General features: G+C 43.9%; 1 protein-coding gene across 1 annotated transcript; it reads left to right on the forward strand.

Annotated features, from left to right (window-relative positions):
- Positions 1–1,227: 1,227 nt before the first annotated feature.
- On the forward strand, positions 1,228–16,069 carry LOC120519764 (NACHT, LRR and PYD domains-containing protein 3-like; the record flags this gene model as incomplete). The annotated part of the gene is made up of 3 exons (XM_039742590.1): positions 1,228–1,465; positions 2,544–2,717; positions 15,892–16,069. Coding segments are annotated over 3 exons (590 nt in total), but the record flags the coding sequence as incomplete, so codon positions are not given.
- Positions 16,070–16,604: the final 535 nt, after the last annotated feature.

Raw genomic sequence — 16,604 nt, forward strand, 5'->3', positions numbered from 1 at the left:
TAAAATTAATTTGGAATAACGAAGAAGAGCAGGTGAGCGATTGTTTTGTTTAAATGTTAGACGGATTAGACAGAGTACTGAATACTAAATACAGACGTGTGTACTTAATGTGTGGGGACCGGGGAGTAGTGGAGGAGTAATGTCAGTGTTATTATAACTGAGAAATTGTTATTTGTATTGATGTTCATGTCTTCTGTTATTGTGCAAAATAAAGTTTATATTCAAAATTAAATTATCTATCTATCTATCTATCTATCTATCTATCTATCTATCTATCTGTATTTTAATTATGTAGAGCCTTTCATCTATCTATCTATCTATTATATAGTGCCTTTCATCTATCTATCTATCTATCTATCTATCTATCTATCTATCTATCTATCTATCTATCTATCTATCTATTATATAGTGCCTTTCATCTATCTATCTATCTATCTATCTATCTATCTATCTATCTATCTATCTATCTATCTATCTATCTATCTATCAATTTTATAGTGCCTTTCATCTATCTATATCTATGTGTCTCTTCACAGTCCACTCAGACCACCTCTGTGCCCAGGGGAATGGACTTTGGGATGCTGAGTGTCCATTCAGAGCTCGTCCACTGGCTTTATTACAAATTAGGAGAGAAATAAGAAAACTGAGGTCACCAGCAGTGAGGCCTTTAGTGGACTGAGGTCAGCTGGTCAGTGGCACCGGTCAGCATGTGACGTGTGAGTGTCAGAAGTGTCACATGTCAGTCCTGTCCACCCTGTCCATAATGTCACTGATCACACAGTCAGTCCAGTCTTTGTCACCATAGACAGACAGAGTGTCCTCATCGTCTAAGTGGTCTGACATCAGGAGAGCCCACCATGACAGACACTCGAGTGTCGCTCTCCGATGTCCAGCAGTGACCGGCGTGTCTAACAGAAATCTGTGGATGGGGTCCTGCAAATCAGTCAAAGCCCCTCCATGTGCTGAGTCCTCAGTTACTGACACAAATCCAAGGTGGTCCCTCCGCTGTCATTGGCTTTGACAAGTCTGTTTGGACCCTCGAGTGCAGGACACTGTCAGCCTCACGTACTTCACATTCCTATCCACATGTCACTTTGAGTGACGTGTCACCAGTCAGTGTGGCAGGAAGGCAGAAGACACTGTCAGGTATATAGCGCCTTACCTTATAAGGACAGCGGTGGTCTCAGGGTCAAAGTGCATTTCAGTGAAGACGGCGCAGTCATTGAGCCCTTGTGCTGTGTGTCCTTCTGTCTGTCTGTCTGTCCTCACTCGTCTCTCTTCTTCTCCACAGGTTGGACTCTTGTGGTCTCACCTCGGCCTGCTGCTCAGCTCTCTCCTCGGTCCTCTCGTCTCCAAACTCACAGCTGACTGAACTGAACCTGAACAACAACAACCTGGGAGATTCAGGGGCTCGTCAGCTGAGTGAGGGGCTCAGGAGTGACAACTGTAAATTAGAGACACTGTGGTGAGTAAAGAGGGGGAGGGGTGGGGGTGTGAATGTGTTATTGATGGGCGGGCTGATCACATGACATCACATGGAGTGACCAGAGTGACAGTGACAAGTGGAGGTGACTGAGGTGACAGACAGGAAGGACAACAAAGATAAGAATCTATCTATCTATCTATCTATCTATCTATCTATCTATCAATCAATTATATAGTGCCTTTCATCTATCTATCTATCTATATATCTATCTATCTATCTATCTATCTATCTATCTATCTATCTATCTATCTATCAATTTTATAGTGCCTTTCATCTATCTATATCTATGTGTCACTTCACAGTCCACTCGGACCACCTCTGTGGTCAGGGGACTGGACTTTGGGATGCTGAGTGTCCATTCAGAGCTCGTCCACTGGCTTTATTACAAATTAGGAGAAATAAGAAAACTGAGGTGACCAGCAGTGAGGCCTTTAGTGGACTGAGGTCAGCTGGTCAGTGGCACCGGTCAGCATGTGACGTGTGACTGTCAGAAGTGTCACATGTCAGTCCTGTCCACCCTGTCCATTATGTCACTGATCACACAGTCAGTCCAGTCTTTGTCACAATAGACAGACAGAGTGTCCTCATCGTCTAAGTGGTCTGACATCAGGAGAGCCCACCATGACAGACACTCGAGTGTCGCGCTCTCCGATGTCCAGCAGTGACCGGCGTTTCTAACAAGAATCTGTGGATGGGGTCCTGCAAATCAGTCAAAACCCCTCCATGTGCTGAGTCCTCAGTTACAGACACAAATCCAAGGTGGTCCCTCCGCTGTCATTGGCTTTGACAAGTCTGTCTGGACCCTCGAGTACAGGACACTGTCAGCCTCATGTCCTTCACATTCCTGTCCCCATGTCACTTTGAGTGACGTGTCACCAGTCAGTGTGGCAGGAAGGCAGAAGACACTGTCAGGTATATAGCACCTTACCTTATAAGGACAGCGGTGGTCTCAGGGTCAAAGTGCATTTCAGTGAAGACAGCGCAGTCATTGAGCCCTTGTGCTGTGTGTCCTTCTGTCTGTCTGTCTGTCCTCACTCGTCTCTCTTCTTCTCCACAGGCTCAGGTCTTGTGGTCTCACCTCGGCCTGCTGCTCAGCTCTCTCCTCGGTCGTCTTGTCTCCAAACTCACGGCTGACTGAACTGGACCTGAACAACAACAACCTGGGAGATTCAGGGGCTCATCAGCTGAGTGAGGGTCTCAGGAGTAAAATCTGTAAAATAAAGACCCTGAGGTGAGTAAAATGGGGGAGGCGTGGGGGGTGTGAATGTGATATTGATAGGCGGGCTGATCACATGACATCACATGGAGTGACCATAGTGACAGTGACAAGTGGAGCTGACTGAGGTGACAGACAGGAAGGAAAACAAAGATAAGGATCTATCTATCTATCTATCTATCTATCTATCTATCTATCTATCTATCTATCTATCTATCTATCTATCTTTCTATCTATCTATCTGTATTTTAATTATGTAGAGACTTTCACCCATCTATCTATCTATCTATCTATCTATCTATCTATCTATCTATCTATCTATCTATCTATCTATCTATCTATCAATTATATAGTGCCTTTCATCTATCTATCTATCTATCTATCTATCTATCTATCTATCTATCTATCTATCTATCTATCTATCTATCTATCTATCTATCTATCTATCTATCTCTCTCTGCTTCCTTTCCTGTTTCGCTGTCACAGTGCTTGTTGGGAGTTTGTGTTGGCGGATGGCGGTTGTGGGGTGTGAGAGTGGATCCTGAGGTATGTGTTGTTTTGTTTAAACTTTAAATCAATATTCTTTTCTTTTCTAATTTTCTTACTTTTCTTTCTAAGTGTTGGTGGAAAAGTTTTAAAAGTACTTATTGTGTGGCTTTAGGCCACGGCAGCCACTATGGCTGCAGGTTTGGAAATGTTGACTCGCCGGCATGGCGTTAAACTTGTGTCGGAGGATTTTATTCCTCTAGAGAGTGGAGTATTGGCCGTGGGAGAAGTTATAGGATGTGAAAACATTAAATCAGCGTCTCGGATGAATGGATCCATAGTTTTATTTTTAAGTTCTGTTGATTTGGTATCGACACTTGTAGAAAAAGGAGTCGTAGTCGATGGTGTTTTTGTACAGGTGTATCCGCTGGCGGCTCCGGCCCGTAAAGTTATTTTGTCGAATGTACCGCCATTTTTAAGAAATGAAGTACTTGAAAGAGAATTGGAGCGTCACGGTCGACTTGTATCAAAGATCCGATATATTCCCCTTGGGTGCAAAGCTCCTGCAATAAAACACGTATTGTCTTTTCGAAGGCAGGTGTATATGGTGCTTAACCAGATGGATGTGGATCTTAACATTACTATGCGGTTTAGGCTTGACGGTCACGATTACATTATTTTTGTTACTTCTGCCGAGATGAAATGTTTAGCGTGTGGCAGTGGAGGGCATTTAATTAAACAGTGCCCGAAAAGGGAATCAAAGGTGGCACATAAAGGGGAGAAGATGAACAAGGTGTACAGCAGGCTGGACCCTCATCAGCCCTAGAAAGTGCAGCGCAGGGGGTGTCCTCAGTGCCCGTGAAATCAGCCAGTGAGGGGCCTTCTGTTAGTGCGCTGGAGGAGAAGGCGCGAGTGTTGATGAGACTGTGAACAGTGAGGAGGGCAGTGGGGTTACAGGAGAACTACCTGCTGGTGTGGATGACAGTGTTTGGGGATCGATCGAAATGGAAGAAATTAAAGATCCTGAAAACAATTACTTTTTTAAACGACCAGCTCAAAAGCGCCATTACAGTACAGTAGAAGGAGGTTCTGTGAAAAAGCGCAGTAACGTCTCAGCGGAATCGCCTGTTGCTGACCGAGAGAGCAGTGCGGCCGCCTTTCCCGTCACTGAGAGCAGCTTTGCAGTTTTAGCAGCTGTGACGGAGGAAGACGCCAAGGTAGCTAGTGAAAGTGAGGAAGAGGAAGGCAGTATTTCTGATTCATCCACGGTGTCTGAAGCACAAGACCTAAAAGACAGGGGGGGTTACAGTGCCCAGAGTATAAAAAACTTTCTATTAGAGACCGCTGGGCGAAAAGGAGTCGATGAGTCCGAATTCTTTCCTGATATTGATCTGTTTGTGTCATCAGTTCGCAGTTTAAGAAAATGTCCGTCTTTGTCCGCAATGTTCACCTCACAAGAGCTGGTGAGATTAAAGAACATACTAAGTAAACTGAAGAAAAAGTTCAAAATAAATAGTCAAAATGAATAGGACTTGTAGGATTAACCCCCTTTCTGAACTGAGGTCTTCTCGTGAATTGTTTTTTTATATTTTCTGTGATTATGGCCAGTATAAAAATTGGGAGCTTAAATATCAATGGTGGTAGAAATACTGGCAAGAGATGGGCTCTTTTGAGTTTTTAAAACAGAAAAATCTGAATGTAACCTTCTTACAAGAAACTCACATTGATAAGGAAAACCAGTGGGAGTGGAGCCGGGACTGGAATGGTGGGATATTTTATAGTAATGGGTCCAATGTCAGTGCCGGGGTGGCTGTGCTGTTGACTAATAATATCAATGCGGACATCTGTGGGGTGGATAACATACTGGAGGGGAGATTATTGAGAGTGAAGGCACAGATCCAGGGGAAGGTTTTTAACTTCATAAATGTCTACACTCCGAATGATGGAAATGAGAGAGTACAGTTTTTTAAGAAAGTTGAAGATCTTTTAGAGCAGTGCAGTTCGGAAGAACTCGTGGTGTTGGGAGGTGATTTTAACTGTACCATCAACTCGCCATTAGATAGAAATAACGGGATTGAGCCTCATCCTCGCTCTGCCCAAGAACTGCTGAGGATACTGAGGGGAATGGAGATGGTGGATGTATGGAGGAGGAAGAATGGGGAGTGCAGGCAATACACGTGGGGGAGAGTAAGTGGTGGGGAGGTGTCACTGGCCAGACTGGACCGTTTTTACACATTCAAACATCACCTTGGACTGTTCAAATCGAGCTCCATCACACCCACTGGGCTGTCAGATCACAGTTTACTAACCTGCAGTGTGCTGCTTACAGCCACACACCTAAAAGTGCTTATTGGCACTTCAATTCTACTTTACTTCAAGATCAGAATTTCAAAGAAATATTCAGGTTTTTTTGGAATACATGGAAACTGAAAAAAAGGGAGTTCATCAGCCTGCAACAATGGTGGGATTTAGGGAAGGTGCAGATTCGAGGGTTGTGTCAGCAATACACTAGAAATGTCACTAAATGTTTAAAATCTGAGATGGCTGAATTAGAAGCTGAGGTCACAGAGATCCAGAGGCTTCTCGATTTGAGCCCAACCACAAAGCTTACAGAGAGCCTCAAAGATAAAAAGAGGGGTCTGGCCCAGCTGTTGGACACCAGAGTTAAAGGGGCTCTGGTGAGATCAAGATTTCAGAGCCTAAATGAAATGGATGCACCAACAAAGTATTTTTTTAATCTTGAAAGAAAGAACTCGCAAAGTAAAGTTTTATATTGTTTGCGGGCAACAGATGGGACAGAGAAACAGCAGCCAGTGGAGATCAGGGAGATTGTGAGGGAATTCTATAAGACTTTGTATGCTGCAGAGACGGCTCAAGATGACAAGGACTGCCATCAGTTGTTACAGAATCTTCCTCAGCTTCCTAAAGGAGATGTCACAAACCTGGAAGCAGCTGTGACTTTATCAGAACTTTCTGATGCTTTGAGGGGGCTTAATGTGGGCAAGGTTCCGGGTATTGATGGGATCCCAGTTGAATTTTATAAAGAATTTTGGGATCTCATTGGTCCAGACTTACTAGAAGTGTTCACACAGAGCATCAGGACGGGTGTCTTACCCCAGAGCTGTCGGAGAGCAGTGATAACCCTCCTTCCTAAGAAGGGAGATTTGTGTGAAATTCGAAACTGGCGGCCTGTGTCACTGCTGTGCGCAGACTATAAGGTATTTTCTAAAGCGCTGGCCAACAGACTCCGGACTGTCCTGACTAAAGTGGTGCATCCAGATCAGAGCTACTGTGTCCCTGACAGAACCATTTTTAATAATATATTTTTAATTCGGGATATTTTGGCTTCCTCAGAGTTTCTTAATTTTCAAAGTTGGCTTACTCTCCTTAGATCAAGAGAAAGCATTTGATCGGTCAGTCATTCCTACTTATGGGGTGTGATGAGGGCTTTTGGTTTTGGGGAGAAATTTATTAAAAATATTCAGTTACTCTATAGTGACATTTCTAGTGTAGTGAAAGTCAATGGTGGCTTGTGCGCGCCTTTCACAGTTCAAAGAGGAGTTCGTCAGGGCTGCTCTCTTTCTGGAATGCTGTATGCGCACTGGCATTGGAGCCATTTTAAAGGAGTTGCGAAGAGTGCTGAGTGGATTGTCAATCCCAGAATATACAGTGGAGCCATTTAAAGTTACGGCTTATGCGGATGACATTGTGGTTCTCATCAAGAATCAGGAGGATGTGGATAAGCTGACAGCTTGTCAAAGGACTTATGAGAAAATGTCATCGGCAAAAATAAACTGGGCCAAAAGCAGTGCTCTGCTAGTGGGAGACTGGGCGGAATAGTCCACCCCAGCTTGAGGGCGTCTGCAGTGGAGCACTGGAGGATTATTGTACCTGGGAGTCTACCTTGGCAAATGGACACTTTATGTAAGAACTGGGAGGGATTACTACAAAAGGTTCAAGATCGACTGGCAAAATGGCTGGATCCTCCCCAGATGTCCTATAGGGGCAGGATGCTGGTTGTTAATAACTTGGTGACCTCCAGCCTGTGGCACAAGTGCATCTGTTTGGAGCCCCCATCACAGCTGATCAAGCAGGTACAGGAGGCTATTGTGAACTTCTTTTGGGACGGTATGCACTGGCTGAGACGGAGTGTGCTGTACTTACCACTGGAGGAAGGCGGTCAAGGACTTATGGATGTTGGGAGTCGAGTGGCTGCTTTCCGTCTACAGACAATACAAAAACTGTTATATTCACAGGAGCAGCACCCATGGACTTTTTTAGCTCGGTTCTTTCTTGACCAGGTTGGACAGATGAGACTGGGGAAGAACATAGTGCTGTGTGAAGTGGACAAGATCAATACCTCACAGTTACCGGCCTTTTATAAAAGTTTATTAAGTGCTTGGTCTCTACTGAGGGTCACAAGGGATTTTGAAAGGACTTCTTTGTTTTGGGTACTGGAGGAACCGCTGCTATTTAACCATCATGTCAGCTGCTCTTTGGAATTACAACATTTTGCTCGTAATTTTGCACAGTGCCATATTACTAAACTTCGTCACTTAATTGATTGGGACAGATTTGGTTGGAAGGACACAACAACAATAGCAGAGGAGACAGGAGTGCACTCTCTGATTATTAGGAAAATTCTTGAATAGACTGAGAACATCATTGATCAAGAACTATTGTACACAAATAGAAGATCTGTTTGTTACAAAGATTTGCCCTTCCAGTGACTGTGATTTTCCTGCACTTATGGTGTCCCCGGCATGTCAGTGGACTGACAGTAAAACTAATGGCTCACTGTCCATAAGCAACCTGCTGGACTTACCACTGCAGTGTGTGACAGGAAAACAACTCTACAGAATGTGTGTGACTGTCAACCATCAAACTCAGCTGAAGACGCATCCTGATACACCGTGAGAGACAAACTCACTGTTCTGAGGGAGCAAAGCCGGCCTGGAGGTCGCTGTACAGGCCACCATTGGCTCATCGGGTGGGAGATCTGCAGTGGAGGCTGTTGTGTGGCATTTTAGCGGTGAACTCCTTTTTAGCAATAATTAGTCCTGGGGTTACTGATACTTGTCCTTTTTGTGATGAAAGAGAAACTGTGTTTCATTGTTTTATGTTTTGTATGAGGCTTCAGCCTCTTTTTACCGTTATCAGAAATCTGACCGTTAGATTGGGTTTTGTTTATAACGAGGTGGGCTTCTTATTTGGGTGGAAGGCAACAAAACGAACAGCAAATAACATGAACCTGGTGAACTTCATCATAGGTCAAGCAAAACTAACAATATGGAAAACCCGCAAAAATAAGATCAGTGGGGCTGGGCTTCAGGATACCATTGGGTTCTTCAAACTGTTATGTAAGAGTAGAATCTTAGTTGATTTTAATTTTTATAAATGTACAAAGAATTTGGAAAGGTTTAGAGATATATGGTGTGTAAATAGTGTGCTCTGTGAATGTGAAGACGACGAGTTACACTTGATGGTATAATATCTCCACACTTATACTTAATTAGAGTGTGGTAGGACAGCTTGGTTTGGAAATGTGTTCTTCATTTGTTATATTGAATAAGATTATTTTTATTTTTTCTGTATTTATGTGTTTTTTGTCTGTTGGGTGGTGTTATATACTGTTTTTTTAACAATTATATCAATAAATGTTGTTTTTAAAAAAAAAAAAATATCTATCTATCTATCTATCTATCTATCTATCTATTATATAGTGCCTTTCATCTATCTATCTATCTATCTATCTATCTATCTATCTATCTATCTATCTATCTATCTATCTATCTGTGGAATCTCTGTCTGTCGATTACTCTGGTCTGGGTGGGCGTGGTTGTTGGTCGCAGGTTCGCTCCGTTCGTTTGGGTATCTGTGAGTATTTCTCGTTTTCTTTTTCTAACTTTCTTTACTATCAGTTTTATGTATAAAGATTTTTTTACTGATTTGCCATTTATTTGAAAGTATATAGTTTATTGTCAGTGGTTGTTGTAATAGTCGGACGCGGCTGCGGCTTGCCGCCATGGCAGCGTCGAGCAAGGCCTCCAGGGCTTAACCCGCGAAATTTTGAACATCTTTACAGAAAAAATGGAATTAAAGTAGTTGTGGACCCGATGGTCTCTGTTGAGGCGTGTGTTGTTGAGGTAGCGAAAAGAGTTGGCTGTAAGAATGTGAAGTCAGCATCCCGAATGAACAAAACTATTGTACTGTTATTAAGCGACGAGGCTATGGTACATACTCTAGTGCAGGAGGGCCTGGTGATAAACGGCTCGCTAGTCCCGGTTCTGCCTTTATCGACTCCTGCTAAAAGAGTTATCATTTCAAATGTTCCACCTTTTTTGAAAAATGAGATTTTATTAAACGAACTTCGCAGATATGGTGAAGTCATATCTGATTTAGTAATGATACCGCTTGGCTGCCACTCTCCAGATTTAAAGCATGTCGTGTCTTTCAGGAGACAGGTGTACATAGTACTAAATAACTCGCGTGAGGAGCTTGATGTGGCCTTGAAATTTAAAGTAGAGGGTTTTGAATATATTGTATTTATCACTACGGAACAAATGAAATGCTTTAAGTGTGGTCAGACAGGGCATAAAGCGAGTCAGTGTAAGCGGGGTGTTATGGCAGACAGCTCAGATAAACCGGGACCATCTGGTGAGCACAAAGAGCCCAGTAATAGAATATCGGACAACGAAGAGAATGATTCTTTACTTAGTGACTCAGAAATGGAAGATCAGAGTTACGATTCTGATGAAGAGGCTGAAGATCAGGGTGAATTTACAATAGTTCAAAGTATCATAGCAGATCCGGCACATGAAGCAGATGAGCCGGAAGTTTCCAGCGGAGAGCCTGCGATAGAAAATAAACAGATGGCTGAAATGGTTACGGGCGCAGAGGAAACTACCGAACAGATTTTTGAAATAAATCAGAATAAGAAGGCTGATGTCGGCCATGAAGAGGAGGAGAGGGAGGTATCTAAAGTGGTACCAGGGGCTGAATGTTGTACAGAGAACTCTGCTGCGCATCTCCGCAAGACACCCGCCGAGAGTGCTACCGCTCCAGAGAGGGCCTCGGGCGCAGCCTTCTCAAAGTAGGGTGGAGGAGAGTGCACTGGCTGTGCAGTCTTTAACTGATGAAATAACACAAGAGACAGGGGCCGATGGTAACCAGGAAAAGAAAGGAGCAAACAACCAGTGGTGAACGTGCCAAGAAGAGCATGAAGACTGAAATTGTAGAGGCCGTCGCTAGTGAGCTGCAGCAGACAGACGGCACTGAAATCACAGTGAGAGAGGAAGGAGGGGAGGACGGCAATGAATCTGACCCGTCGATCAGAGTTGATCTGTCATCTCACTCGAGTTTACACGAGGCTTACAGCACGGAAAGCATTTTGCGCTTTTTAGAGTTTTTAGAAGGGAAGCGTGGGTCAGCATAGTTGAAAACTTTCCTGATCTTCATCTGTTTCTGAGCTCGGCGAAGCAAGTGCGGCGGCGGGCTGCTGAATTAGGTATGACCTCCAAAGAGAGAGTCCGATTAAAGAACATTATAAGCAAAGTGAAACGTTCACTAGAAGCACAATCATGATGGCAGTTTTAAAGCGATTCCCCGTTCCTTGGGTTAATGTAGTGTTGTTGACCGGCACCTTATTTTCTTTTACAATGCCTGTCTATTCCCTGTGCTCTTTAAATGTAAACGGCTGCAGAGATCTAGTAAAAAGAACGGCGCTATTTGAGCACTTAGCGCAAAAAAGAATTAACGTGGCCTTCCTTCAAGAGACTCATACTGACGAGGCTAATCAGTCTGACTGGCACAGAGAGTGGCCAGGGGTGGCACATCTTAGTCATGGCTCAAATCTCAGTGCAGGTGTTGCCATCCTATTTTGTAAAAGTTTTGTACCTGACAGTGTTGTTTCTACTGAGTTAATCCAGGGGAGGCTGCTGAAGGTAGAAGCGCAGCTGGGGGAGAAGAAGTGGGTGTTTATTAACGTGTACGCCCCAAATGTAGGGACTGAGAGAACTCACTGCTTCTCAGTTTTAAATGATGTCCTGGGGACATGTGACGATGATAAGCTGGGGACATGTGACGATGATGAGCTGAGGAAATGTGACGATGATGAGCTGAGGACATGTGATGATGATGAGCTGAGGACATGTGACGATGATGAGCTGGTGTTTGTAGGGGGCGACTTCAATTGAACAGAGAATGCGCAGCTGGACAGGAATGGGCTAGAACCGCACCCGGGGTCCGTCCAATCACTGAGGTCTGTGGTCACCAAAAATAATCTTATTGATATTTGGAGAGACTTTCATCCGGGGTATCCGGCAGTATACGTGGGTGAAGGGCTCAGCTGGGCTGCTGTCTATGGCTCGACTTGACAGGTTTTACATCCAGAAACATCACAGGAACCTCATAGCTAACTGCTCCATTCTCCCAACTGGTTTATCTGATCACTGTCTTGTTTCCCTTCAAATCTCTTTTCTCTCTGCTCCTTCTGTTAAGTCCTACTGGCACTTTAATAATAATCTACTGAAAGACCCCCACTTCATCAACTGTTTCAAATACTTCTGTACACAATGGAGATACAAAAAGAAGACCTTCTCTTCACTGAGGCAATGGTGGGATTGCTCAAAAACTGACATACGCGTATTGTGTCAACAATACACCGAGCACACCACCAGGCATGTGAATGCGGCCATTTCTAAACTGGAGAAGGATATTGAGGAACTTCATTCAGTTTTATGTAATAACTTTGACGGCAGCACTTTTGAGTCCCTCAAAACTAAGAAACAATTATTGATGGACCTTATAGACAAGAGAGTCAACGGCGCACTCGTCCTCGAGAATGCAGTCGCTCACCCAGATGGACGCTCCCACACAATTTTTTTTTAAACTGGAAAAAACAATTGGCCAAAGTAAGACCATTAACTGTTTAAAAAATGACAAAGGTCAAGACCTGCTGGAGCCTGAAGCCCTTCAATCCTGGGCACACCAATTTTACCAGCGACTGTTTTCTGCGGACATTGCAGTGGTGCCTTTAGAGTCGTCAATTTTTCTCCAGGACTTACCTCAGGTTCCAGATGGAGAGAAGGACTTCATGGAATCTACGATCTCTCTAGATGAGTTGACGACAGCTTTGAATGGGCTGAACATTGGGAAGTCCCCAGGAATTGACGGGTTGACTGTTGAGTTTTTTAAAGCTTTTTGGTGTCACCTTGGCGCTGATCTGGCAGAGGTTTTCTGTGAAAGTCTGCAAGTGGGTGAACTGCCCCTTTCCTGTCGCAGGGCAGTTATCACACTACTCCCAAAGAAAGGAGACCGCATGGAGCTAAAGAACTGGCGCCCAGTAAGCCTGCTGTGTGCGGATTACAAAATCTTCTCCAAGGCCCTGGCTAACCGGTTAGGAAGAGTCATGGCGAGTATTGTGAACCCCGAGCAGACATACTGTGTCCCCAACAGGTGTATTATTGATAACATCTTCCTGGTTCGGGATGTGATTGATGCTGCCAGGCTCTTTGGGTTTGATGCAGGTCTTTTATCACTGGATCAGGAGAAGGCGTTTGACAGGGTGGACCACAATTACCTTTTAGCAGTGCTGAAGGCCTTTGGCTTTGGACCTTCGTTCATTAAACACATTGGACTCTTATATCACAACGTTTTTAGTGTCGTGAAACTCAATGGAACACTAACCGCCCCCTTCAAGGTTACCAGAGGGATACGTCAGGGCTGCTCTCTGTCCGGTATGCTCTTCTCGCTCTCCATCGAGCCACTACTACAACAACTTCGCATCCGCCTTCAAGGTCTGAACATCCCTCAGTGCCCAAATTTACAGCTCAAGGTGGTGCGTGCGCGATGATTTGACCGTGTTCATCTGTCATCATGGAGACATCACGGAGCTGAAGCATTGCCTGGATGAATTTGAAAAACTGTCATCAGCAAAAATTAACTGGGACAAAAGTACCGCATTTTTAATTGGCGACTGGAGGGATGGAGACCCACCGGGCCTACCTGGTGGTCTTAAGTGGAACAGGAGAGTCTTCAGATACCTGTGGTTTTTAGGACAAGGAGGAGTAGCTAGAGAAAACTGGGCAGACTGGGAGGAAAAAGTTCAAGCCAGACTGAAGAAGTGGAAATACCTTCAAAAGGAGATCTCCTGTCGAGGCAGGGTCCTCATTATTAATAACTTAATAGCCTCCATGTTCTGGCATAAGTTACAGTGTATAGACCCCCCAATATCTGTCATCAAGAACATCCAGGCAATACTTTTAGATTTCTTTTGGGATGGCCTACATTGGGTGAAGCGCAGTGTCCTGTATCTGTCTGTAGAGGAGGGCGGTCAGGGACTCATTGACTTGGTGAGCAAGATGGAGGCCTTTAGGTTACAGACTTTACATCGGCTCCTATACGGCCCTGAGCACCTACCGTGGAGACAGCTGGCCTTTACCTTATTTCGTGGGGTAAGGAGCTTAAATTTTGCTGAACATTATTTTTTATTACATTCTGCCAACGTTGTTGGGTCTGACCTGCCGGAATTTTATAAATCTGCACTTCAGGTTTGGCACAGAAAGTTCAGGAGGACCAGGCTAAATCTGGAAAGTATTTTTTGGTTCTTGGAAGAACCTTTAGTCTGGAATCCTCTTTTAGACTGTCCGTTATTGTTTTCTGACTCATTCGTATCAATTCTTTTAAACAAAAGAATTTTAAAAATAAAACATTTAATTGATACAAAGATGAGGTGCTGGCACACCCCTGCCCAACTAGCGACAGTCCTGGGGATCAGATCAGTACGCCTGGTAGACATTTTTCTTAGTCAACTACAAACAGCACTGCGGAGGTCAGGAGCGAGTTCACTGTGTGACAGAGTACTTCACAGGTGAGGGACACCTGAGGCAGAGATGACATCACCCACCATCATTGTAAGACCACACGTCACTGACCACACTGACAGGCCTGGACACCTTCTCAGATTTGGGACTCTGGTCGAGAAAGACTTTGAACTCTTTAACAAAAAAGAACTTTATAAACTGTGTGTCAAAGTGACATTTTATAACCAACTGAAAGAGTTGCCAGATACTTTGTGGAGGAAAGAACTGCAGGTCTCAGAGAACATCACACCTTCATGGAGAGCTTTTTATAAACTCCCGTTACAGAAAAGATTTGGGGATCTGCAGTGGAGGATAATGCACTCGGCCTTAGCCACAAACACATTTCTGAATATAATTAACACTTCAGAGACTGACCAGTGCCCGTTCTGTGACACGAGGGAGACCATCTTTCATCTGTTCATTCACTGTGAACGGCTGAGGCCTTTATTCATGTTCTTGGATTGTATTCTTAGTGGTTTTGGTTTTGGACTCTCAAAAATTAACTTTATCTTTGGTATAAATTATAATAAAAAAAATAGGAATAAGTCTGTTATTGGGAATTTCCTCTTAGGACAGGCCAAGTTGGCAATCCTAAAAACAAGGAGGAATAAAGAGAAAACCTCTATGGGACCGACGCTCTGCTGCTCTTCAAAGTTTTAATGAAAAGTCTACTGAAACTTGAATTCATGTACCATAAACTAACAAACAATTTAGAAATGTTCAGCGACATGTGGGGGACACGACAGGTACTGTGTGCTGTGGAGGGGGGTGAACTGGTGCTCAACTGGGAATGAAAAGTATTGGTGGGCTTCAACAATATGCTCTAATTAATGTGCGGAGTAGGAGGAGTGTAAAGGGGGAGTAGTGGTAGTTGTCTGATATATACCTTTTGTTTATCTTGAATATATGACTGTGTATATTGTTAATGTTCATAATAAAGGTCATTTTAAAAATTAAATCTATCTATCTATCTATCTATCTATCTATCTATCTATCTATCTATCTATCTATCTATCTATCTATCTATCTATCTATCAATTTTATAGTGCCTTTCATCTATCTATATCTATGTGTCTCTTCACAGTCCACTCAGACCACCTCTGTGCCCAGGGGACTGGACTTTGATATGCTGAGTGTCCATTCAGAGCTCGTCCATTGGCTTTATTACAAATTAGGAGAGAAATAAGAAAACTGAGGTCACCAGCAGTGAGGCCTTTAGTGGACTGAGGTCAGCTGGTCAGTGGCACCGGTCAGCATGTGACATGTGAGTGTCAGAAGTGTCACATGTCAGTCCTGTCCACCCTGTCCATTATGTCACTGATCACACAGTCAGTCCAGTCTTTGTCACAATAGACAGACAGAGTGTCCTCATCATCTAAGTGGTCTGACATCAGGAGAGCCCACAATGACAGACACTCGAGTGTCGCGCTCTCCGATGTCTAGCAATGACCGGCGTGTCTAACAGGAATCTGTGGATGGGGTCCTGCAAATCAGTCAAAGCCCCTCCATGTGCTGAGTCCTCAGTTACAGACACAAATCCAAGGTGGTCTCTCTGCTGTCATCGGCTTTGACAAGTCTGTCTGGACCCTCGAGTACAGGACACTGTCAGCCTCATGTCCTTCACATTCCTGTCCCCATGTCACTTTGAGTGACGTGTCACCAGTCAGTGTGGCAGGAAGGCAGAAGACACTATCAGGTATATAGCACCTTACCTTATAAGGACAGCGGTGGTCTCAGGGTCAAAGTGCATTTCAGTGAAGACAGCACAGTCATTGAGCCCTTGTGCTGTGTGTCCTTCTGTCTGTCTGTCTGTCCTCACTCGTCTCTCTTCTTCACCACAGGTTGGACTCTTGTGGTCTCACCTCGGCCTGCTGCTCAGCTCTCTCCTCGGTCCTCTTGTCTCCAAACTCACAGCTGACTGCACTGTGGCTGAACAACAACAACCTGGGAGATTCAGGGGCTCATCAGCTGAGTGAGGGGCTCAGGAGTGACAACTGTAAATTAAAGACACTGAGGTGAGTAAAGAGGGGGAGGGGTGGGGGGTGTGAATGTGGTATTGATAGGCGGGCTGATCACATGACATCACATGATGTGAACTGAGTGACAGTGACAAGTGGAGCTGACTGAGGTGACAGACAGGAAGGACAACAAAGATAAGGATCTATCTATCTATCTATCTATCTATCTATCTATCTATCTATCTATCTATCTATCAATTATATAGTGTCTTTCATCTATCTATCTATCTATCTATCTATCTATCTATCTATCTATCTATCAATTATATAGTGCCTTTCACCCATCTATCTATCTATCTATCTATTATATAGTGCCTTTCATCCATCTATCTATCTATCTATCTATCTATCTATCTATCTATCTATCTATCTATCTATCTATCTATCTATCTATCAATTTTATAGTGCCTTTCATCTATCTATATCTATCTATCTCTTCACAATCCACTCAGACCACCTCTGTGCCCAGGGGACTGGACTTTGGGATGCTGAGTGTCCATTCAGAGCTCGTCCACTGGCTTTATTACAAATTAGGA

Source organism: Polypterus senegalus, unplaced genomic scaffold (assembly GCF_016835505.1).
Source record: "Polypterus senegalus isolate Bchr_013 unplaced genomic scaffold, ASM1683550v1 scaffold_1536, whole genome shotgun sequence".
Taxonomy (NCBI): domain Eukaryota; kingdom Metazoa; phylum Chordata; class Cladistia; order Polypteriformes; family Polypteridae; genus Polypterus; species Polypterus senegalus.